This window comes from Macaca mulatta, chromosome 9 (genome assembly GCF_049350105.2).
Source record: "Macaca mulatta isolate MMU2019108-1 chromosome 9, T2T-MMU8v2.0, whole genome shotgun sequence".
NCBI classification, from domain to species: domain Eukaryota; kingdom Metazoa; phylum Chordata; class Mammalia; order Primates; family Cercopithecidae; genus Macaca; species Macaca mulatta.
In genome coordinates this window covers 76858570-76883575 of record NC_133414.1, presented here as the reverse complement: position 1 = coordinate 76883575, position 25006 = coordinate 76858570, and the positions used below count along the sequence as shown (strand labels likewise).

The following is a 25006-nucleotide window of genomic DNA, read 5'->3' as shown; positions in this document are numbered from 1 at the left end:
GTGTGCCAGGAGAGTGGCAGTGCCATGCTGCTGGGAGCTGCCCCGGAGAGCAGCCCAGGACCCCGGCGGGGCCGCCCCTCGTCCTCTCTCGTCCCGGAGGGGTCGGGCAAGAAGGAAAATCAAAGTTTATCCCCCTCTGTGACTTCCTGTGTGTGTGTGTGTGTGTGTGTGCAGGGGGAACCAGCTCCCTCGAGATGGATGCTGCATTGCTTCAGGAGGCAAGCTCCATACTCTCGGGTTCTTAAAGGTGCTTTTGGGGGTCCTTTCGAGGGTTACTGTATAAGCGTGTTCACGCGTGCCTGAGCGGGACGGTGGGCAGCAGGCACAGGAGAAGCGAATATGACAAGTTATTGACAGAGGCAGAGATTTGGTGGTTGTATTAACCAGTTGTTGCTAGGTTTCATTGGCTGGCAGAAAAAGAGGATTTCTGTTTGAACACTCTTGGGTGAGTGTGTGTGTGTAAGAGAGAGAGACAGAGTGTGAGAGAGATTTCTTTTTTCAGTTGCAAGAGATGAATTTGGCATGGAGTTCTTAACCTAACAAGTCAGGAGGTTTCCTTCCCTTGGGCTTTCTAGACCTGTATGTGTTGGTCTCTGGCCACCTCTGAGGGAAAGAATGTAGGTTTTATTTCCTGGGGCTGAGTTGTATAGTGTGGTTATTAGAGGATCACTGTAAACAGCCTGATAGGAGAAACTACAATAGTACCTTCAACCCTCAATAAACACATCACCTGCCTTGTTCTGATCATAGCTCTTAAGAGGAAACTGAACTGGAGCTCTTCAGAGAGGATACTCCTAAGGCCAATGACAACATCAGAATCAAGTGTCTGACAGAGCTATGAAAAGACCTAATGCTCTGCACAAGCAAGGTGGTATTATTATTAGTCATAGGTATGGGCTCTATCCTCATTCTTGTAAGAAGATTGTACCTCTTTTTATTTGGCATACTGGCATATTGCTTTGCTGAAGCTTTTGGGTGAGAGCCGAGCTTTTCCACAGTTCAATTTAATTTGCTTGTTTCGTAGCCTCCAGTTATGTGTTTTGTTCTCTTAAAAACATAAGGCCACCCCAAATTTTGATTGCATTCCCCTTTTCCTCGAACTATTTAAAGGCTTCCCAAGTTGTCCTTAAGTCCATATTTTAATAAGACATCTTCTGACTTTGCACAGTTTTTAAGACTGTTTGGGTGTGATATTCATTTAGCATTTTTAAAAATTTGTGCCTTGTATATTTTCCATTATGCAAATTTGTCAGGCTGTGAGTGTCTCCCTTGTGGGGATGCTTCATGAAGGTGTTCTCTGTGCTATTCTAGGGTGGGTAAAAATGAAGTGCTGAATTTGTAACTGAAAGCACAATTAAAATGAAATGTTATTTCTAAAAGGCAGGAATGTTATGGGAATGGTGACTTGTACATGAATTTAGAATTGTAAGATTTTGAAAAAAATCGAACCCGATTATTTAAAATATATAAACAGACTTTTTATTTTTCTACAATTCTTCTGAAGCCATCATATATACAGCTGTTTCCATAGGATAGTCTGTGATTCCTTACAAGACATTCCATTTAGAAGATATTGAGACCCTGAACAGAGAGAGGCTTGGCCAAGGTTATGTTAGCTAATACGTAACAGTTTTAGGACTCCCATTCATCTGAGATAGTCTCACCCCTTATTGTGTTCCTTTTATTGTAAAGTGCAAATGCTGCTTTACATCTCTTTACTACCTTGTAAAATGTCCTATTGTCCGTTAGGAAAGTATTGCTATTTCAAAACCCCATGAAGGGGAATTCTCCTGTAAGTAGGGTTGATTTGAGTACATATATTAGGTGAATATGGAAGCAAACAGCTTACCAGAAAGAATAGATGTTCTGGTAAAGTTCCCTGAGAGACACTAAGGTTGAATCTTGCTTGGGAGACATCCTGTGTATGTGCAGCAGATGGCAGTCTGCATTGGTCTGGATCACAAGTCCAGTTTGTGCCACTTTTGTTCTGCTGTATGGTATAGTAAATTACAACCGGGGGGCATAACCAGTTACAGCATTGCCTAATTTTTTGAGTGAGAAATTCATGTTTTCCAAGTTTCGAGAATGAGTCCAAAGCAATACAGTAGCTCAGCTAGTTGGTAAGTGCAATTATGAGGTTATAAACTTAGTTTGTCCCCTCCCCCTTCTCCATTATATCTTTCAACTGAGTAAATAAGAGTAAAGGTACAGGGGCTTATTCAATATTTTTAGCACCATCTAGTGTAATTTTTTTCCTTCTCTCCAGCTTGTGACTGTAACCAAAACTGATGTAAAATGTTTGTTGCCTGCTTTTCTGTATGGTTAGTGAAGGTGGCTGCTATTTTTAAGGATGGTTCTTCGAAGAGGAACTGCCTTTCACTGTGAGCTGTGTAATTCCATTGCTAAAACAAACTGTTTCATGTCTGATTATGACAGCCCCACTGTTGGCATTTTCTAGCAGTTAACGGCTATGCTGAATTACTACATCTTTTACTTAAGTCTGTCATTGTCCTGTTACAGTTTGTGACTGACTTGCTCTACTTTACACATCACAGTTCTTTTGGCAGTGACATTGTTTCAGCTTAACCTGAAAGTTTTAACAGGTTACATTGCCTGATACAGAGGCAGGTCCTAATTCTTTAATTGAGTTCCTCATGGTCTGGCCCAATCTTATGCCAGATTCATCCCAGCACAAATACTCTGTTGTACTTAAGCTAGTCTCTGCACTGTCCCATACATCCATACTAAACCTTTATGGATTTTTTGTAGCTGAATTTCAGCCTTTATCACCCCAATCACTCCTCTAGCCTCTAAGGTTCATTTCAGGTTACAGACTGTGATGTACAATTCCCTTTGAATCTAACATTCTCACTTTACACGTGAGGAAACCTAATAAACTGAGGAAAGTGACTGTTAAGTTATGTTTGTGGTTACGAACAGACCAAGGATTAAAATTCCTTTACTTTTTTTTTTGATACAAGGTCTCGCTTTCTCACCTAGGCTGGAATTCATTGACACTATCACAGCTCACTGCAATCTTGAACTCCTGGACTCAAGCTGTCCTCCCACCTCGGCCTCCCCAAGTAATGTGCACCACTGTGCCCAGCTAATTAAAAAAATTTTTTTTGGCTGGGCACGGTGGCTCACACCTGTAATCCCAGCAACTAGGGAGGCTGAGGTGGGCAGATCAGGAGGTCAGGAGTTGGAGACCAGCCTGGCCAACATGGTGAAACCCCGTCTCTCCTAAAAATGCAAAAATTAGCCGGACATGGTGGCAGGTGCCTGTAGTCCCAGCTACTCGGGAGGCTGAGGCAGGAGAATCACTTGAAACTAGAAAGTGGAGGTTATAGTGAACCAAGATCACGCCACTGCACTCCAGCCTGGGCGAAAGAGCGAAACTCCATCTCAAAAAAAATATTTTTTTTTTTTTTGGTAGAGACAGGGTATTTCTACCAGGCTGGTCTCGAACTCCTGGACTCATCCTCCCAAAGAGCTAGTATTATATGCGTAAGCCACTGCATCTGGCCTAAAATTCCTTTAAATGGAGATGGATTCAAGAATTCCTAGTGTGAAGATGATACTTTCAGGGATAATTTCTATAGTTCATTACTAGAAAAATTTCTCTAAATGTGTAGAGAAAAAAAATTTCCTAGTTTGAATCTTGATTTGTGTAATTCCTGATTCTTAACCCTTTTCTATTTTTATTCTGTCCTCTCTGAATTCTGATGAGATTTATTATCTTTAGGACACAGATTGACACTGACATGTTTTCTAAATGTTTTATTTGTGGGCATCTGATCTTACTGGGGAGATAAAGCAATGATGTGTATCTTATTACCTTTGTGGCTCATAGACTCTAGCACAATGCTGGGTACATAGGTGACACTCAGACAAGCATTAATTAGCTATGTACCCCTTTTTCTGCTTGCTGGGGAAAAGATATGCCCTTTATCTCCTCTTCCTATCCCCCTACCCCCGGTTTGGCTTGCTTAATAGCCTTCCTTAGGTAACCACATTTGGAGAATTGCTTTAAGCTTAGTATTGCCAGTACTGTCTTTGGTTATATATTACACTTCTTTATGGTGGATTGATGGAAAGAGTTGGTACCACTGGAGTAGCTCAGCAGTGGTCACTAGCTTTCTGACAATAGCCAGCAAAAGTATAGTAATTACCCAGATTATTACAAATATATGTTTGAATCAGATTCCACATTTGTTGGTTTATTCTATATTAAGATTTTGAGAGTTCTGGATAAATATGTTTAAGAACAGACTTCTATATATTTATTTTTTTTAGATGGAATCTTGCTCTGTTGCCCAGGCTGGAGTGCAGTGGCGTGATCTCTGCTCACTGCAGCCTCCACCTCCTAGGTTCAAGTGATTTTCCTGTCTCAGCCTCCCAAGTAGCTGGGCTTATAGGTGCGTGCCACCATGCCTGGCTAATTTTTGTATTTTTAGTAGAGATGGGGTTTTGCCATGTTGGCCAAGCTGGTCTCGAGCTCCTGGCCTCGGGTAACCCACCCGCCTCGGCCTCCCAAAGTGCAGAGATAAAAGGCATGAGCCACTGCACCCAGGCCAGACTTCTTCTATTTTTTTTTTTTTTTTTTTTGAGACAGAGTCTCACTCTGTTGCCCAGGCTGGAGTGCAGTGGGATGATCTCGGCTCACTCCAACCTCCGTCTCCCGGGTTCAAGTGATTCTCTTGCCTCAGCCTCCCGAGTACTGGGATTACAGGCGCGCACCACCACACCTGCCTAATTTTTTTGTATTTTTAGTAGAGGCGGGGTTTTACCATGTTGGTCAGGCTAGTCTTGAACTCCTCACCTCGTGATCCACCCACCTCGGCCTCCCAAAGTGTTGGGATTACAGGTGTGAGCCACCGCGCCTGGCCGACTTCTTTTATTTTTAAGGAAGCAACCATTCTTTTTTTTTTTTTTTTTAATATATTTTTTAGAGACAGTCTTGTTCTCTTAACCAGGCTACAGTGCAGTGGTGTGGTCGTAGCTTGCTGGAGCCCTCTACTCCTGGGCTTAAGCAGTCCTCCCATTTCAGCCTCCTGAGTAGCTGTGTATATAGGCATGTGTCACCATGCCTAGCTCATAAAAAGACTTTTTTTTTTTTTTAGAAACAGTCTTGCTATGTTGCCCAGGCTGGTTTCTTAACTCCTGGCTTCAATAGATCCTCTCACTTTAGCCTCCCAGAGTGCTGGGATTACAGGCATGAACTACCACATCCAGCACAAAATCTTGCTTATTTTAAAACTCATAAAATATCTGAATAAATGATCTTGGATATCTTAAAATTCTGATTATTTGAACTTAGTTCTAAGTCCCAAGTGGCTTTTCTTTATGCTTCATGTAACTCTTTTCTTTAACATGAAATCTAAATAGAAAATACAGCATCAAGAGTGGTGTAAGTCAAAGGCAATACATTGGTAGGAAATCATTCAGATGATGTTATCAATGAAATGCTATTTGATTTCAACTTCAAACATGAGGCAGCCCTAAAAAAATGATTTGCTATCAACCGCTTGGATGTTTTTTCTTCTTACGTTTTAGCTTTGCATCCCTATAGATTTTCTTAAAAATTACTGTTTGTTTTCCTGTGATTAAGGTCAAGATTACCTTTTAATATCTCAGGATAGCTGTTAGAATAGAGGATTCAAAGGCTAATAGTCAGCCTTTGAATCTTCTATCCTTTTTTTCAGACAGAGCCTCACTCTGTCGCCCAGGCTGGAGTACAGTGGCGCAATCTTGACTCACTGCAACCTCTGCCTCTCAGGTTCAAGCAATTCTTCTGCCTTAGCCTCCCGAGTAGATGGGGCTAAAGGCACGTGCTACCACGCCCAGCTAATTTTTGTATTGTTAGTAGTGATGGGGTTTCACCATGTTGGCCAGGCTGGTCTTGAACTCCTGACCTCAGGTGATTGGCCTGCCTCGGCCTCCCAAAGTGCTGATATTACAGGCGTGAGCCACCATGCTCAGCCCTTTATTCTTTTTTTTTGAGACAAGGTCTCACTCTGTCACCCAGACTGGAATATAGTAGTGTGATCACGGCTCACTGTAGCCTTGAACTCCTGAGCTCAAGTGATCCTCCAACCTCAGCCTTTTGAATAGCTAGGACTATAGGCACAAGTAATCACACTGGGCTAATTTTTAAATTTTTTGTAGAGATGAAGTCTCACTATGTTGCCCAGGTTGGTCTCGAACTCCTTGGCTCAGGCAGTCCTCCTGCCTTGGCCTCCCAAAGTACTGGGATTAGAGGGTGAACCACCATGCCCGAACCCTTTATTCTTTGATTAATGCTGTACCATGGCTCGTGGATATATTAGAATTACTAGGATAACATGTTAGGAAAACTAAGATGTTACTGTGGAAGTTGTGCACTTTAAAGAATCTTAAGAGTTGGCTGGGCACGGTGGCTCATGCCTGTAATCCCAGCATTTTGCGAGGCCGAGGTGGGCGGATCACGAGGTCAGGAATTTGAGACCAGCCTGACCAACATGGTGAAACCCCGTCTCTACTAAAAATACAGAAAAATGAGCCGGGTGTGGTGGCGCGCACCTGTAATCCCTGCTACTCAGGAGGCTGAGGCAGGAGAATTGCTTGAACCTGGGAGACGGAGGTTGCAGTGAGCCGAGATCACGCCAGTGCACTCCAGCCTGGGTGACAGAGCAATACTCCGTCCCGAAAAAAGGAAAAAAAAGAATCTTAGTGTTTAGAGTTCAGTAAGACCTTATATTGAGGGAACAAGAGTATGAGCAGTGAAATGGCTTTTTGTTTTTTTTGAGATGGAGTCACTCTGTCGTCCATGCTGGAGTGCAGTGGTGCTATCTCGGCTCTCTGCAATCTGTCTCCCGGGTTCAAGTGATTCTGCTGCCCCAGCCTCCTGAGTGCCTGGTACTACAGGTGTGCACCACTGCACCCTGCCGAGTTTTGTATTTTTAGTAGAGATGGGGTTTCACCATGTTGGTTAGGGTGGTCTCGAACTACTGACCTTAGGTGATCTGCGCGTCTTGGCCTCCCAAAGTGCTGGGATTACAGGTGTGAGCCTCTGCGCCCAGCCGAAATGGTTTTTTTCTTAGTAGCTCAGCATGTTAATACAGAACTGGAAATGGGTCACGCATCCTCTGATTTTCCTGTTCAATTAGTTTTCCTACTAAATTACACAATTCTTTGTTTCATTTAAAACACTTAAGCTGAGAGTGGTTCTAAAAAGTGGATTGGGGTCAAATTCTTTTTTTTTCCGAGATGGAGTTTTGCTCTTGTTGCCCAGGCTGGAGTGCAATGGTGTGATCTTGGCTCACTGCAGCCTCTGCCCCCAGAGTTCAAGTGATTCTCCTGTCTCAGCCTCCTGAGTAGCAGGGATTACAGGCACCTGCCACCACGCTGGACTGATTTTTTGTATTTTTGTTAGAGACAGGATTTTACCATGTTGGCCAGGCTGGTCTTGAACTCCTGGCTTCAGGTGATCCCCCCACTTCAGCCTTTGAAAATGTTGGGATTACAAGGTGTGAGCCACTGTGCCCGGCCAAATTCTTAAAGTACCTAACTTCAAAGTCAGTCTCAAATAATTACCCTCTGATTTAGATTAAGCTTGATAATAACTGTTAAAAAATCTTTCCTCTGTAGGTTGAACACAAAAGGGAAACAATGCATTTATTTCATTGCACTTTGTTAAATGCTTGCAGTTAGCCTGTGTAAAAATGAAAGTTGACTTCAAGCAAATTAATTTTAATAAGTTTAGTGAATTATTGGTTCATAAACTGTGTACACACTTGAATCTTTTATATTGATAAAAATATAGCTTCATAAATTTTATCACCAATTGGGTCTAAAGCATGCTAAAGGTGAACTTTTTCTAATGCAGTTCTGGAATAATTTGATGATATGACATTGCATTTTGACATCTCAAAGATATGAGCCTTTTCCAAATGTTCTTTAATGACGTTAATACTATTTATTAATCCAGAAGAGTATTAATTTTTATGCTTTATTCCTAAAGTTTTCAGTTTTTATGTATTTTTTCTTGCTATTTATTTTCCACTTTATTGTTTGGGGAGTGTTTGTAATAATCATCAGAAAATTGCTGAGGAGTCCATTAGGTGTTTGAGACTGTGTAGAAGACAGTTAGAAATGTACAGTCCTGAACTCTACTGCCTTGTAGGTATCAGTATCATTTAAACTTCTTTTTTGCCTGCTGAGACAGGCCTACTTTGTACCTCTTTTCTATGGTAAGTAATGTTAGAAGATGTTTAAGAGCACTGTATTAATACCTGCTTTAAACTTTAGTTCAGAGAAAGTTAGTGTGACTGATAAGTTGTCAGATAATAAGAGAGCATAGCCGGGCACGGTGGCTCACGCCTGTAATCCCAGCACTTTGGGAGGCCGAGGCGGGCGGATCACAAGGTCAGGAGATCGAGACCACAGTGAAACCCCGTCTCTACTAAAAATTACAAAAAATTAGCCGGGCGCGGTTGTGGGCGCCTGTAGTCCCAGCTACTCGGGAGGCTGAGGCAGGAGAATGGCGTGAACCCGGGAGGCGGAGCTTGCAGTGAGCCGAGATCGCGCCACTGCACTCCAGCCTGGGCTGGGCGACAGAGCGAGACTCCGTCTCAAAAAAAAAAAAAAAAAAAAAAAGAGAGCATATAGATTAGCTTGAACCACTTGGTTTCTACAGATAGAGGAATAGACATAGAAGAAACCATCTAAGACCTGAGGACATTGTTACTTCATTTAATTTTTTACCATAACCCTATGAGAGGTATTATCCCAGTTGTATAGTTTAAGTGTCATAAACTGGTTTAGTGCTAGGGATGCACTGAAAGCCAGGACACATGTTTTGGATTTAAGCCTAAGTCTGGCTAGAATGAATACTGTACTGTTCTGGGGGTCAGTGTGGGTCATCCTTCCTTTTCATTTCTGCTCCTTTAGCATGTTCTTCCTCAAGCATCTACTGCTGTTTTCCTTCAAGAGATCTTGACATCCTTCCCACTGATTACCTTTCTTAAATCTCTTTCCTCACCCTCCCCTCCAGGTGTTAGCTGTTAGAGGTCTGAGATATTTGCCTCTTGGAGATATTCCTAATTTAGTTTGGATTTCTAAATTATTCCACCCAGCTGGGTGCTGTGGCTCGTGCCTGTAATTCCAGCCTTTTGGGATACCGAGATGGGGGAATCACCTGAGGTCGGGAGTTCAAGACCAGCCTGGCCAACATAGTGAAAACCACCCCCCCCATCTCTATTAAAAATACAAAAAACAAAAAACAACAAAAAAAGATTAGCCAGTCATGGTGGGGGGCGCCGTAATTCCAGCCACTTGGAAGGCTGAGGCAGGAGAATTGCTGGAACCTGGGAGGCAGAGGTTGCAGTGACCCGAGTTCATACCACTGCACTCCATCGTGGGTGACAGAGCAAGACTGTGTCTCAAAAAAAAAAAAAAAAAAAAAAGAAAAAGAAAAAATAAGTCCCACCCAGTAAACCTGGTAATTATTGAGTTGCTTCTATACCAGATGCTTTTATAACATTCTCTAGAGTACTCTACAACAGTCCTTCTGGCAAAATAGTATTCCCATTGTACAGATGGAAAATGAAGACTTAGAAAGGTTTGGTAACTTGGAGATATTCAGAAAATATCTGTGGAACTCCTGCATTTTATGAGGCACTGCCGTGAGCATTGGAGAGAGAAATGCCTTTGTGCTGGTCGTAAAAGAGTTCACAGTCTGGCCAGGAGACATTGTAGAAACAGACTATAAGTGGCTGTGCTCCTTTTTTTTTTCCTAAAGAAGGTTAAGCGGGAGCACTTAGGACCTACCTGTGAGAGCTGAGGAAGGCTTCACAGAAGAGGTCTTGCTTAAGAGGAAACATTTCGGGCCAGGCACAGTGGTTCAGGCCTGTAATCCCAACACTTTGGGAGGCTGAGGCGAGTGGGTCACCTGAGGTCAGGAGCTCAAGACCAGCCTGGCCAACATGGGGAAACCCCATCCCTACTAAAAAAATACAAAAATTGGCATGGTGGTGTGTGCCTGTAATCCCAGCTACTCAGGAGGCTGAGGCAGGAGAATCACTTGAACCTGGAGGCAGAGGTTGCAGTGAGCCGACATGGCGCCATTGCACTCCAGCCTGGGCAACAAGAGCGAAACTGTCTCAAAAAAAGAACAACAACAGCCGGGCGCGGTGGCTCAAGCCTGTAATCCCAGCACTTTGGGAGGCCGAGACGGGCGGATCACGAGGTCAGGAGATCGAGACCATCCTGGCTAACACGGTGAAACCCCGTCTCTACTAAAAATACAAAAAACTAGCCGGGCGAGGTGGCGGGCGCCTGTAGTCCCAGCTACTCCGGAGGCTGAGGCAGGAGAATGGCGTAAACCCGGGAGGCGGAGCTTGCAGTGAGCTGAGATCTGGCCACTGCACTCCAGCCCGGGCTACAGAGCAAGACTCCGTCTCAAAAAAAAAAAAAAAAAAAAAAAAAAAAAAAAAAAAAAAGAACAACAACAAAAAAGCAAACATTTGGAAATATAATGAGACCGGAAAAGCATGGTCAGCATTCCGGCAGCACCAATCTGACATGACCTCATGAGTGAGTAAGATGTATTTGAGAAGCAGCCATTGGTTTGTTACAACTGGAGTATGGGCAAGAATAGCTGGAGATTAGGCTGGACAATAGTAGTTATGCCAATGATAGTATTTTTCAAGTATATCGTGTGCCAAGAATTTCACGTAGATTATCTCATTTAATTCTTGTGATACACTATGAGGTACTGTTTTTATCCTCATTTTATAGGTAGTGAAACTAAGTTACCTACTGAGTTAAATGATTTGCCCAGGGTCACAGCTGCTAAGTGACACGCCGTAAATGACTTACCCATGATCACACAGCTAGCAGATGTCACACCTAGCATATAAACCCAAACAGTGGCTTCAGATCCTGTCTCTTAACCGCTGTTTCTATGATGAGGGATCAGACTATGAAGGGACTTCTGAAGAAATTGAAATTTTATTCTGTAGGTCAGAGTTTTTATGTTTTGTTTTTAACTCAACCCACAGTAGAAGTACATTTTACACTGTGACCCAGTTATGTGTATGCATTGTACACACATAAAACTAAAGAAAAGTGTCTGGGCATGGTGGCTCACGCCTGTAATCCCAGTACTTGAGGAGGTGGAGGCAGGCAGATCACTTGAGGCCAGGAGTTTGAGACCAGACTGGGCAACATGGTGAAACCAACCTAATACAAAAATTAGCCTAGCATGGTGGCATACACCTGTAATCCCAGCTACTCCAGAGGCTGAGACATGAGAATTGCTTGAACCCAGGAGGCGAAGGCTGCAGTGAGCAGAAATCACTGCATTTCAGTCTGGGTGACAGCAAGACTCTGTCTCAAAAAAAGAAAAAAATACCTAAAGAAAAGTTTCATGAAATAATATTTTTACTATGTATTTTATATAGTTTCTGTTCTGTTTTGTTAAAGAAATACTGGTTGAGACCTAAATTGATTTTACATCTTAAGCCACAGTTTGAAAAAATACTACTTGCCCATAGGTGAGCCTCTGAAGAATTTCAAGTGGGAGAATCAGATGATCAGGTAGGTAATGCTGGCAGCAGTATGAAGGCTGGCTGGAAAGAATGGGATCAGAGAGGTAGAAGGACCAGTAAGGAGCGTCTCACTGAACCAAGGAAAAGATGCCTGAACTAGGACAGTAGCATTGTAGATAGAGAAAAGGAAATAGAGAGAAGAGAGATTTAGGAAGTAGAACTGATAGAACTTGGTGATTGAATGTAGACTATCACTACCAGTAGAAAGGCCATTCAATTCAAGGTCTGTCTGACTTTATTACTCAGGCACTGAAACTTTATTTCTTTTTTTTTTTTTTTTTTGAGACGGAGTCTCACTCTGTCGCCCAGGCTGGAGTGCAGTGGCGCGATCTCGGCTCACTGCAAGCTCCGCCTCCCGGGTTCACGCCATTCTCCTGCCTCAGCCTCCTGAGTAGCTGGGACTACAGGCGCCCACAACCGCGCCCGGCTAATTTTTTGTATTTTTAGTAGAGACGGGGTTTCACCGTGGTCTCGATCTCCTGACCTTGTGATCCGCCCGCCTCGGCCTCCCAAAGTGCTGGGATTACAGGCGTGAGCCACCGCGCCCGGCCCGAAACTTTATTTCTTGACCTTCGCTGAGTGTTCCTTTTTACAATCATGTTAAATATGCTTTTTTTCTATGCCTCTAATTTTGTATTTAAAACTGTGCTGACCTGCTACAATTTTAAGTTTTGACCTGATTTAAAATTTGTGATTTAAAAAAAATTTTTAAATGAAATTAAAACTTTTCTAAAGACAAGGTCTTCCTCTGTCACCCAGGCCAGAGTCCAGTGGCACCATTATAAATCACTGTAGCCTCGAACTCCTGAGCTGAAGGGATCCTCCTGCCCCAGCCTCCTGAGTATCTGGGACTACAGGCATGCACTGCCATGCTTGGATAATTTTTTTTTTTTTTTTTTTTTTTTTTTGAGATGGAGTCTTGCTCTGTAGCCCAGGCTGGAGTGCAGTGGTGCGATCTCGACTCACTGCTACCTCCGCCTCCTGGGTCCTGGTTCAAGCAGTTCTCCTGCCTCAGCCTCCCCAGTAGCTGGAATTACATGGACACGCCACCATGCCCAGCTAATTTTTGTATTTTTAGTAGAGATGGGGTTTCACCATGTTGGCCAGGCTGATCTTGAACTCCTGACCTCGTAATCTGCCCGCTTCAGCCTCCCAAAGTGCTGGGATTACAAGCATGAGCCTCCACACCCAGCCACCTGCATAATTTTTAAATTTTTTGTAGAGGTGAGGGTCTTGCTATGTTGCCCAGACTGGTCTCAAACTCCAGGCTTCTAGTGATCCTCCTGCGTTGGCCTCCCAAAGTGCTGGGATTATAGATGTGAGGCACTGTGCCTGGCCAAAACAAATTTTTGTAAAAAAATTTTACTTTAAGTTCTGGGATACATGTGCAGAATGTACAGATTTGTTACATAGGTATACATGTGCCATGCAAAAAAATTTTTTTTATTTTAAAATTTATATATCAAAAATCAGATGCCTACCTTATTTTCATATGCCTGCTTCCCCTACTCTGTTCCATAGAATTTGAATGATTTGCATAGCAGTATGAAAATATTTGTTGAAAGGACATATTCTGGGCTGGGCGCTGTGGCTCACGCCTGTAATCCCAGCACTTTGGGAGGCTGAGGTGGGTGGATCACTTGGGGTCAGGAGTTCGAGACCAGCCTGGACAACGTGGTGAAACCCTGTCTCTACTAAAAATACAAAAAAAAAAAAAAAAAAGACTGGGTGCAGTGGCTCACGCCTGTAATCCCAGCACTTTGGGAGGCTGAGGCGGGCAGATCACCTGAGGTCAGGAGTTTGAGACCAGCTTGACCAACATGGAGAAACCCCATCCCAACGAAAAATACAAAAATTAGCTGGGTGTGGTGGCACATGCCTGTAATCCCAGCTACTAGGGAGGCTGAGGCAGGAGAATCATCTGAACCCGGAGGAAAAGGTTGCAGTGAGCTGAGATTGAGCTATTGCACTCCAGCCTGGGCAAGAAGAGCAAAACTCTGTCTCAAAAAAAAAAAATTAGGTGTGGGTGCACATGCCTATAATCCCAGCTACTTGGGAGGCTGAGGCAGGAGTATCTCGCTTGAACCAGGAGGTGGAGGTTGCAGTGAGCTGAGATCGAGCCACTGCACTCCAGCCTGGGCAACAGAGCAAGACTCTCTCAAAAAAAAAAAAAAAAAAAAAAGGGTATATTCTGTTTATTATACTTCTCTGAAGCTTTGTGCTATAACTGAATTTTATGTTTGTTAATTAGAAGAATACTTTTGAGTAATTTTCTTTGACTTTATTCTCTTTAATTTTTCATTTCTATAATATATAAGTTGATAAAGAGCTTTCTAATGGCCTTAACTTGTTTTGATCTCCTTTAGGGACTATTGAGCATTGTATGATGGTCTTATCTTTTTTTTTTTTTTTTAAAGTAGCCATTACTAAGCATGAAACCTTTTCGTAGTAAAATTGTACCAGCCTTCCCCTCCACATTAGAAATACAGATATATGAGATTCCTACTGCTTCTGCTGCTCCAGTGACTCAGAAGGTATAAAAATATATAATTGAAAATGTTACTTGGAGTGATTATAGCATTTTGATTGACTAGGTATCTTACTAGATTGCTTTAGACAACACACATTCTTTGGTTTTCTAGTTATTACAGTACAAAAGTGTAGGTATTTATTTCTTTGATAACTATGAAAGTTTTTAGAGATGTTGCAATATCTCTTTTTTTTTTTTTTTGAGACAGAGTCTTGCTCTGTCACCAGGCTGGAGTGCAGTGGCGCGATCTCAGCTCACTGCAACCTCTGCCTACGGGTTTCTAGCGATTCTCTTTCTCAGCCTCCCAAGTAGCTGGTGACTACAGGTGTGTGCCACCACATCCAGCTAATTTTTGTACTTTTAGTAGAGGCAGGGTTTCACCATGTTGGCCAGAATGGTCTCCATCTCTTGACCTCGTGATCTGCCTGCCTTGGCCTCCCAAAGTGCTGGGATTATAGGCATGAGCCACTGCTCCTGGTCTTTTTTTTTTTTTTTTTTTTTGAGACAGAGTCTTGCTCTGTCGCCCAGGCTGGAGTTCAGTGGCACAATCTCAGCTCACTGAAACCTCCACCTCCTGGGTTCAAGCGATTCTCCTGCCTCAGCCTCCTGAGTAGCTGGGACTACAAGCACTTGCCACCATGCCCGGCTAATTTTTGTATTTTTAGTAGAGGTGGGGTTTTACCACATTGACCAGGCTGGTCTTGAACTCCTGACCTCACGTGATCCATCTGCTTCGGCCTCCCAAAGTGCTGGGATTATAGGTGTGAGCCACCGCACCTGGCCGGACTACCATATCTTCTCTATCGGAAGAGAGATTATATTTGTAATGCTATTGGTGAGCCTTTTGAAATCTTTTTTTTTTTTTTTTTTTTTGAGACAGAGTCTTGCCGTGTCGCCCATGCTGGAGGGCAGTGGTTGAGTCTCGGCTCACTGCAACCTCTGCCTTCCGATTTCTAGCTATTCTGCCTCAGCCTCCCGAGTAGCTGGGATTATAGGCGCACACCACCACGCCTGGCTAATTTTTGCATTTTTAGTAGAGGTGGGATTTCACCTTTTTGGCCAGGCTGGTTTTGCACTCCTGACCTCAAGTGATCCACCCGCCTCGGCTTCCCAAAGTCTGGGATTACAGGCATGAGCCACCGCACTTGATTCGCCTTTTGAAATCTTATGGGAGCCAAGGATTGCTGTACCATCACAAAATATTTTTATTATTAGTTTTCTGAGATAGTTAAATAAATGAAGAGGTGGTCGTAGTGAGTGGGGTGGGGTGTGTGTGTGTGTGTGTGTGTGTGTGTGTGTGTGTGTGTATTTCCCACCAAAACAAAATTGAAGAGAATTTGGTGCCAAGTGGTATAATAGGAACTGGGTCTGTTCCTCTTTGTTCTGTTAACTTGTTATTTGATCTTGGACAAGTGACTTAACCCCTTTGGTCTTAATATTTTTGTCAGTTAAATAAGGATGCTTGATTAGGTGAACCTAAAGGGCTTTTAATTTTTATTTTATTTATTTTTCTAAGGTGGGGGGTCTCACTATGTTGTCCAGACTGGTCTTGAACTCCTGGGCTAAAGTGATCCTCCTGCCTCAGCTTCTTCAGTAGCTGTGACTACAGGCATGCACCACCATGTTCAGTTAAAAAAAAAAAACCTTAAAATTATAAAACATGTTGTATTTTTATACAGTACTTTACAATTAATTATGTTATTTCATTAGATGGCTTGTGTAAAATCATAAACTCAGGTATCACATATTTGCTTATTCTCACAAGGGCCAAGAGCTTGAAATGAAGAAAAACAGCCTTCAAGTTCCTCTTTAGGACAGTTTTCATAATTATTTCTGACATCTTCATGAACAATTTACCTTGTATTCCTCTTAAACAGTTCATTATGCCTGTAGTCTCATCTTTCACCTTTGTTTTCTTTTCTCTAATCCAAATTGCCGAAGGGAGTGGAGGAAGAGGTGAAGATGTGGAAAGCCCAGAGAGTTGGAGAGTTGAGAGAAGGAAGAAAGCAGTTAAGGTCAGAGTACTGAAGTAAGATGGGACTGTACTAGTAATTTATTAATTCTGAGTTGTACCTTGCCAGCCTGAAGCAGAAAATGTTTTATTTTGTAGTAACACTGTAGGAATCCTAGGTGTGAAATCCTTAAGTGATTAGTTGCCTGCAGGAGTCAATAGGCATAGTAGCCCTTAAATTCTTCCAGCTCTGTGAACTGAGCCTAGTGTAGTATCAGTCACATAGACATTCAGTCCATGTTGGGTGAATGAGAGTCAAATAGTCCTAGAAACTATTTCCTAAATCCTTCAACCCTGTGGGTAACACAGCTGTAGATCATCTTGTTCTCTGTGCCCAGATACTACAGTGATGGGAATTATGGGAATGTCAAGACGGAATTACTTCTCTTTGATTCATGTAGCAGCTAATACTCTTAAAACAGGTCCGATTGTGCTGAACAAGCAGGACTAAATAAAATGCTAAGTAAAAATAGTAATGAAAGAAGATTGTAGAGCTATTATGTTAAAAGTAATTTGAGGCCAGGCTCAGTGGCTCACACTTGTAATCCCAGCACTTTGGGAGACTGAGGCAGGAGGATCGCTTGAGCCTAGGCTATGGTAAACTTTGATTGCACCACTGTACTCCAGCCTGGGTGATACAGTGAAACCCTATCTCTAAAAAAAAAAAAAAAATTTGAGAAATTGATACAGTGGCATCTACCTGGCATGATTGGTGGGAGTGTAGGCCATGCTGGACACTGCAGAAGAGAGAAAGGAACTATTTCAAAGAGGTGCTGCCAACTGTAGATTCTTTCTGTATATATATATTTCCAAAGAAGGCAGATTTTTGGAAGTGTTTATTTTGGAACTAATCTTGTGTATTTCCATTCTGTCCCCACTGTATCCTGTATTTTGTATTGCCAGAATTCTGATAGCTGCCATGAAGCAGGGCTGTGGCAAGTGGCCAAGTGTGATAAAAAACTATTTTTCATTTTAAAACAGAAAGTACAGATGTCAGAATACTTTAAAGAAGTATTTAAAGATAGAGTAGAATGGAAGAAGTAGTAAAAACCTAATGAGAAGATTGAAGGTTTTCCACTTGCTTTGGATGCAATTACATTTTTTGTAAACAGAAGAATACCAGGTTATATCTGTCTTGATCTGTTAGTTTCTCTCTCCCCCTTTTTCCTCATCTGTGAGTGCTGATGCTAGACACTTGCTGAATAGACAGGAAAAATTGATTTTCTGGTGTTTTTTTTCTTTTTTGAGAGGGCCCGTAGGGTATACTTTGTGTGAATATCTGCCTAGATATAGATATAGATGTTAATAGTTTGGTTTTCTTTCTTTATTGTTTTAAACCCAAAGAAAATGAAATCTTGTTTTCTTTATTATCAGCTGTGACTTAAACGTTAAAAATGCTGTCTAAGCACAGTTGAGATAGTAAAACAGAATTTTAGTGTAACATATTACAATTTTGGAATATTCATTTACTTAATGGAGAGCTGAACTCTAGTCAGTGCTTTCTTTAAGTTTAATATCTCATCCTGCATTGGTGTTTGATTCAGAATGAATTCGAGTTCTTAGTGTGGCCAACTGCCACAAAGTTGGGTGAACTTTGAATATATAATGGCTTTCTGTTTTGTTTGTTTTGTTTTGGAGACGAAGTCTCGCTCTGTCACCCAGGGTGGAGTGCAGTGGTGCGATCTCAGGTCATTGCTACCTCTACCTTCCGGGTTCAAGCAATTCTCCTGCCTCAGCCTCCCAAGTAGCTGGGACTACAGGCACGCGCCACCACGCCTGGCTAATTTTTTGTATTTTTTAGTAGAGGTGGGATTTCACCATGTTGGCCAGGATGGTCTTGATCTCCTGACCTCGTGATCTGCCCCCCTCAGCCTCCCAAAGTGCTGAGATTACAGGTGTGAACTACAGCGCCCGGCTAATGGCTTTCTTTTTAATGATTTCTAGAGCTTTTAACATGAAAAAGTGGAAAATGAAAGGAAACTATAATAGATTTCTTGCCTAAAATGGGTATTCTGTGTAAGATGAAAAGTAGAGACAAGCCAAGACCCTGAGTTATGGATCCAAAGGTCACATCACAGCCAGTGTTAGAAAGTCATAACACTAGTGGAAGAAAAGGCAGAAGGTAAACTGATGGGAATGCTGTCAAAGGAGCTCACTTGGAAGGGCCATTCCATCACCTGAGGGTTTTTTTTTTTTCTTTTTTGGTGGAGGTGGGGTGGTCGTTTATAAGGAAGTTACATTATGTTCAATCAGACGTACAAGGACAAAAATCTTTTATTTTTAAATTATGAAGTGTGTCATGTGTATAAAAAGTAGAATAATATAATGTACAACCTTTAGCATGAGAAATTGAATATTATGATTATAATTGCTGCCCCCAAGTACCCTTCCGTAGACCTTTCTCCCAAAAGTAACATTCTCTTAAATTTGGTGTTTACCATCCCATGAGTGTCTTTATCCTTTTGCACTCGTTCTCGCGCTCTCTCTCTTTCTCTCTCTCTTTCTCTCTCTCTGTGTGTGTGTGTGTGTGTGTGTGTGTGTGTGTGTGTATAATCCCATCTTTTCGGGAGGCTGAGGCAGGATAATTGCTTGAACCCGGGAGGCAGAGGTTTCAGTGAGCCGAGATCACGCCATTGCGCTCCACCTGGGCAACAAGAGCAAAACTCTGTCTCAAAAAAAAAAAAAAAAAAATTACACTGTATGTATCCTTCTGCAAATCTTTTTTTTTGGAATGGAGTCTCCCTCTGTCACCCAGGCTGGAGTGCAGTGGTGCGATCTCAGCTTACTGTGATCTCCGCTTCCTGGGTTCAAGTGATTCTCCTGCCTTAGCCTCCTGAGTATCTGGGACTATAGGCATGCGCCACCACACACAACTAATTTTTGTATTTTCAGTAGACACGGAGTTTCGCCATGTTGGCCAGGCTAGTCTTGAACTCCTGACCTCAAGTGATCTGCCTGCCTCTGCCTTCCAAAGTGCTGCAATTACAGGCATGAGCCACTACGCCTGGCCTTTTTTTTTTTTTCTCTTAATACTTAAAAAAAAAAAATTAGGCCAGCACAGTGGCTCATACTTGTAATACCAGCACTTTGGGAGGCTGAGGTGGGAGGATTACTTGAGGCCAGTAGTTTGAGGTTACAATGAACTATAATTGGGCCATTGCACTCCAGCCTGGGGATAGAGCAAGACTGTGTTTCTTTTCTTTTCTTTTTTTTTTTTTTTGAGACAGAGTCTCACTGTGTCGCCCAGGCTGGAGTGCAGTGGCGCGGTCTCCTCTCACTGCAAGCTCTGCCTCCCGGGTTCATGCCATTCCCCTGCCTCAACCTCCCGAGTAGCTGGGACTGTAGGCGCCTACCACCATTCCTGGCTAATTTTCTGTATTTTTTAGTAGAGACGGGGTTTCACCTTGTTAGCCAGGATGGTCTCCATCTCCTGACCTCGTGATCCGCCTGCCTCGGCCTCCCAAAGTGTTGGGATTACAGGCATGAGCCACCGCGCCCGGCCCAAGACTGTGTTTCTTAAAAAAAACAAACAAAAAGCAAGAAAAACCTTATTTAGTTGATACATGTGGTTCTGGTTCATTCATTTTTAACTACTTTGGCATTTCTGTCTCTATTTCATATATTTAAACCTCTGTTGACTGACAGACTTTTTGCTGAATATTCTGGGGGACAGGAAAGAGGAATTTATTATGTCATTTTTAAAGTTAGACTAGGAATGCTGTTTTGACTTTCAAAAAAGCCAGTTTTCCTTTTTTGGTGTGTAATGTCCTCGTTTATCATATTCCTGGGAAAATCCTTTGTACTTCCTGAGAGAAGGCAGAGAAGAAGAATGTTTTATTACACAGATGAACATGTCTTGTACAAAATGCAGAGCAGCATCTGCCACAATACAGTGAACTCATGGGGAATTGAGCTGCTGCAACAAAAGCCTGGGTTACTAAAATTCTCAGATGTTTCAAGTGCAGAAAAGCTGTGGGTGGAAATTTGTTGGCATTAATTCATTGTTTCTTTTCTGTGTGTTTGGAATTGTCTGCAATTTGGGAACTATCTGCTTTATTTTGTAAAAGGAGGTGCGCCTTTTATGGTAAAAAGGCTGTTCTTGAATTGTGTCGTGGTTTTATGGGGCAAGCAAAAGAAAAGGTCTAGAAATGAGGGGGCATATTTTTTGAGACAGGTAGTTGATGTGAAATAAATATTTGTTTTAATAATAAATCTGTATGTATTAGTCAATGTATATTCTTACTTTGAAGTCGTTGTTTTAAAAAGACAATCTCTGATAAAGTTTTTTATCTTCTCAATTTCATGCTGTTGTCTTTCATTTCCAACATTCTTGATAATGGTTTGAGCATTGTTGCAGAGTACACAGGGCAGAGCTTCATTCAGGTTGTCCCTCCAAATGATTTGCTATAGTGCATCAACGAGAAATGCTGAGGCAGCAAGGGAAACACTAATAAATTGGGTGGTTTCCAGGGACTATAGCTAAGGCAAGCAAACACAAGCCAAAATTAAAATGTTAGTTAGGCACCCAGGATATAAGTCTGGCCAGATATGCTATTAACAGTGAATCTTCCATTCTCATTAAATTATTTGAGATCTGTACAATTTGAAGATTGTTACAAATGGTGACCAATTTTAAGCATATTTTAGTTAGGGATGGTACAATAGTCTTTTGGCTAAAACTTAATTAGAATAAAAAAATACTTTTGCCTCTTTTATTTGATAGATTCCAGTGCCTCAGGAATGATTAGAACTTAGTTGCCTATTTGTTTCTTCCATGGTTCTGAAGGGAAAGAGTGCTGGATGGACCTCCAGTAATGGAAGAGTTTTTTCTTTTTCCTTTTTTTTTTTTTTTTTTGAGACGAAGTCTCGCTCTTGTTCCCCAGGCTGGAGTGCAGTGGCGTGATCTCGGCTCACCGCAACCTCCGCCTCCCAAGTTCAAGGGATTCTCCTGCCTCAGTCTCCCGAGTAGCTGGGATTACAGATGCCTGCCACCAGGCCCGGCTAATTTTAGTATTTTTAGTAGAGATGGGATTTCACCGTGTTGGCCAGGCTAGTCTTGAACGCTTGACCTCAGGTGATCTGCCTGCCTTGTTAGTGCTGGTTTTCTTGCTAACTACACAAATTATACTTCTGTAATAATTTTCACAAATTATTTTACCTGTGAAAAGTATAGGTATGGGGAGAGGAGATAGTGGTATGTGAAAGGGCCTTTTATATTTTTCTTGTTTTGGAATGATTTCCAATCATTTTCAAACAGAACCCCTACCAAAGAGTTGTGTGACTTGGCAAATGAACCAGAATTTTTTAAAATTTAGTGCTCCAAGGTTTCTAAAGTTTGTAAACTTGTTTCTGAAACTAGTGAAAGCCTGAAACTAGTGGATAGCCTAAGACTTTTTTAATTTAAAAAATATTTCTTGTTTCTTCATTATTTGTTAGGGTTCTGTCAGTTTTTTATATTCCGGAAGCACAGAGACGGGGTGAAAATTTTTTTCCTCTTCCTTCATTTGTGTGTGTGTGTGTGTGTGTGTGTGTGTGTGTGTGGTGTTGGAGTGTCGCTCTGTCACCCAGGCTGGAGTGCAATGGCACGATCTTGGCTCACTGCAACCTCTGCCTCCCGGGTTTAAGTAGTTCTCCTACCTCAGCCTCCCGAGTAGCTGGGATTACAGGTGCGCTCCACTACACCTGGCTAATTTTTGTATTTTTAGTAGCGATGGGGTTTCACCATGTTGGCCAGGCTGGTCTCTTTGGCCAGGCTGGTCTCGAACTCCTGACCTCGTGATTCACCCACCGTGGCCTCCCAAGTGCTGGGATTAGAGGCATGAGCTACCACGCATGGCCAATTTTTTTCTTCTTTAATCTAAAAATATTTATAAAAGAATTGGTTTACGAGCTGTTACTTCAGTCCCCCCCCCCACCACCTCAGTGTTTTTCAGAGTTGGGGTCTTGCTTGTTGCCCAGGCCCGGGCTGGCCTTGAACTCCTGGGTTCAAGCAGTCCTCCTGCCTTGGCCTTTTGAATAGTTGGGACTATAGGCACACACCAACACAGCCAGCTAACTCCCAATTTTTATATTTGTTGAGCTTATGTGATTATCAGATATTTATTATTATTATTTTTTTTGAGACAGAGTTTTGCTCCTGTTGCCCAGGCTGGAGTGCAATGGCATGATCTCGGCTCACCACAAACTCTGCCTCCTGGGTTCAAGCAATTCTCCTTCCTCAGCCTCTCGAATGGCTGGGATTACAGGCATGCACCACCATGCCCTGCAAATTTTGTATTTTTAGTAGAGACGGGGTTTCTCCATGTTGGTTAGGCTGGTCTTGAACTCCAAATCTCAGGTGATCCACCCCCCTTGGCCTCTCAAAGTGCTGGGATTACAGGTGTGAGCCACTGCGCCCTGCCCAAATACGTAATACTTTATTTCTGAAAAAAGTATTTCAGAGTTTCTTACAGTCAATCTGGATTTTTCTAGGTTACAAGTCATTTTTTTTTAAAGTGCTCTCTTGTCCTAAGGGTCACTGTAATAACTAGTGGCTAAGAATGACTTAAACAAGGTCTTTTCAGACTTTCTTTCTTCTTTGGCATTATATGCTGAGGTACCCACATTAGCAGGCTCAAGAGGGCCTTTACCTTTGACATTTACTTTACTTTTTTCTATTCTTTTAGGTCTTTCACTACCATTCCTACAGTGATCAGTGATTGGCAAGATACCGTTTCCACCTCACTCTCCATGTACCATGCCAGTGACATCTTAGCTGCTAGAGTGTGGAGCTGGCCTGTGGGAGTCAAGTAAGTGCCTTTTTTACTATTTGGCATGGTTTTTGCTTACTTTGCAAAGCCATGTAGAGGAGCTTCTTAAGATTAGTTTTTAAAAAGGCACTTGCTTGACCCTTATGGGCTGGCTCTTTGCTCCAGCCTGCTGTTGAACACTTGGTAGCTAACATGGGGATGAGTTTAGTGAGGTGACTGTTGCACAATAGAATATTTTTACTATGGTACACCCTAAGGGATAACAGATCTGATCTTAGCCTGATTAGACCATATTGGTAAACAACCCCAATAAATCAGAACTGTGCTACCTCAAACAGTTACTCTGGCCTCTTGGAAATTTAATAGGTTATGGATGACCAAGGCTCTGCTGGTGTAAACCAACTAGATTGCATGGAAACAGGGCAGCTCTCCTAGGAAAGCCAGTTACCTTGGCATTTATCTTAATTAATTTGGCTTAATATATGGAAGAAGTAATGGTTGAGGTTAATCGGGTATGGGTTTCTATGTTTATCATTAAAGTTGCTAAAACCTGGTATCTTACTTTTGCAGGTCATCTTGTAAATTTTGCCTATATAAATTAACACATCCCCTGTATGTCATAACAACCATGTAAGGGAGAGTGTTTTCCTGCTCTGTCTTAGGTTTTGGTGATGTGACCTGTTCATGCAGGGGAAACTTGAACATTTGCAGGTATGTGAAAATCATGATTCATAAGCATTTTTTCCCTGCAAGCAGAACAGTTTATTTCGGTGTGAACTCATGTGGTTTTATGAAATCTATATTGCCAGTTGATTTTTCTGCCCCCTGTTACTATAGAACAGGCCTTGACAAACTGTAGCATAAATGGTTGCTTGATTTTGTAAACAAAGTTTTATTGCAACACAGACATATCCATTTGTTTACAGATTGTCTGTGGTTGCCCTGGCACTATAAGGACAGAGTTTAGTTGTTACAACAGAGACGATATCGTCCATAAAGCCTGAAAATTTTTTATTTGGCCCTTTAAGAAAAAGTTTGCCAACTGCTACTGTAGGTGAACCAAACTTCAAATTGTATTTAGAAATAAGCTTGCCAAAACCACAGTTGTTCTCAAATAGGCTTCTAAAGAGAAAACCAGGAAAGCCAAGACCTGTGCCATAATGGTGACTAACAAGTAAATATGTGCAGTATGTATAGTGGTATGATTGATTACTAATACAAGGTTACTGAAATGGAAAGCTATAATGGCAGTCCAGCTTCTTTATCTTTTCTTTTCTTTCATTCATTTATTCTTTCTCTTTCACACTGACTCTCGTTTCTCTTTCTCTTTTGCTTTCTCGCTGGGTATAGGCATTCATTCAGTGGCAGGATGTTACTACTATTAGTGGATTCTCTAAAGGTTTTATAGGCTGGTCATGGTAACTCACATGTGTAATCTGAACACTTTGGGAGGCTGAGGTGTGAGGATCGCTGGAGGCCAGGAGTGCCTGACCAGCTTGGGCAATATAGTGAGGCCCCATTTAAAACAAAAAATTAGTTGGGCATGGTAGCATGCCCCTGTAGTTATGGCTACTTGGGAGGCTGAGGTGAAAGGATCGCTTGAGCCAGGAAATTTGAGGCTGCAGTGAGCTGTGATCACGCCATTGTACTCCAGCCTGGATGACAGAGCAAGACCCTGTTCCTTGAAAGAAAGGACCTCCAGATTCATGGAAGAATTATTACAGTTAAAATACCAGTCAGGGTAATGGAAATTGAGGACCAGAGTTATTCAAGGATCACAGAGCAAATCAGTGTTCTACTACTGAAACCAGAGGGTAGGTCTCCTGCTTCCTTTCCTAGGGTTCCTTTTGCTAGGTCTCACACCATATTAGGGGATGCTTGTTTTCCCTACTAGTTGAAAGGTGCACAGTCTATTTCCTTTCTCTCTCTCTCTCTTTTTTTTTTTTGGCCCCTGAAGTAAAAGCAAAGACTCAATGATTTAAACCACAAAGATATGGTTGTTAGAGTATCGGTCTTACTTGGAATTTGGATGCTTTTATTGTTTGAAGATAACTAGGGGATTGTTTCTTTTTTTGAGACAGAGTCTCGCTCTCTCGCCCAGGCTGGAGTGCAATGGCACGATCTC

General features: G+C 42.2%; 1 protein-coding gene across 6 annotated transcripts in view; it reads left to right on the top strand.

Annotated features, from left to right (window-relative positions):
- The window catches only part of MCU (mitochondrial calcium uniporter), a 209351-nt gene that overhangs the window by 595 nt on the left and 183750 nt on the right, over positions 1–25006 (top strand). Inside the window, exons 2-4 of one of the 6 annotated variants that reach the window (XM_077946635.1) lie at positions 16063–16136; positions 22798–22920; positions 23544–23592. The exons of 1 other annotated variant lie outside the window; for it this stretch is intronic. In XM_077946635.1, coding sequence (XP_077802761.1) covers positions 23566–23592 — 27 coding nt within the window. In that variant the 5' untranslated portion in view covers positions 16063–16136; positions 22798–22920; positions 23544–23565. Of the gene's footprint in view, positions 1–16062; positions 16137–22797; positions 22921–23451; positions 23593–25006 lie in introns of all 6 variants that reach the window. 4 more of the 6 variants (XM_015147407.3, XM_077946634.1, XM_077946636.1 and 1 more) reach the window with 4 other exon arrangements.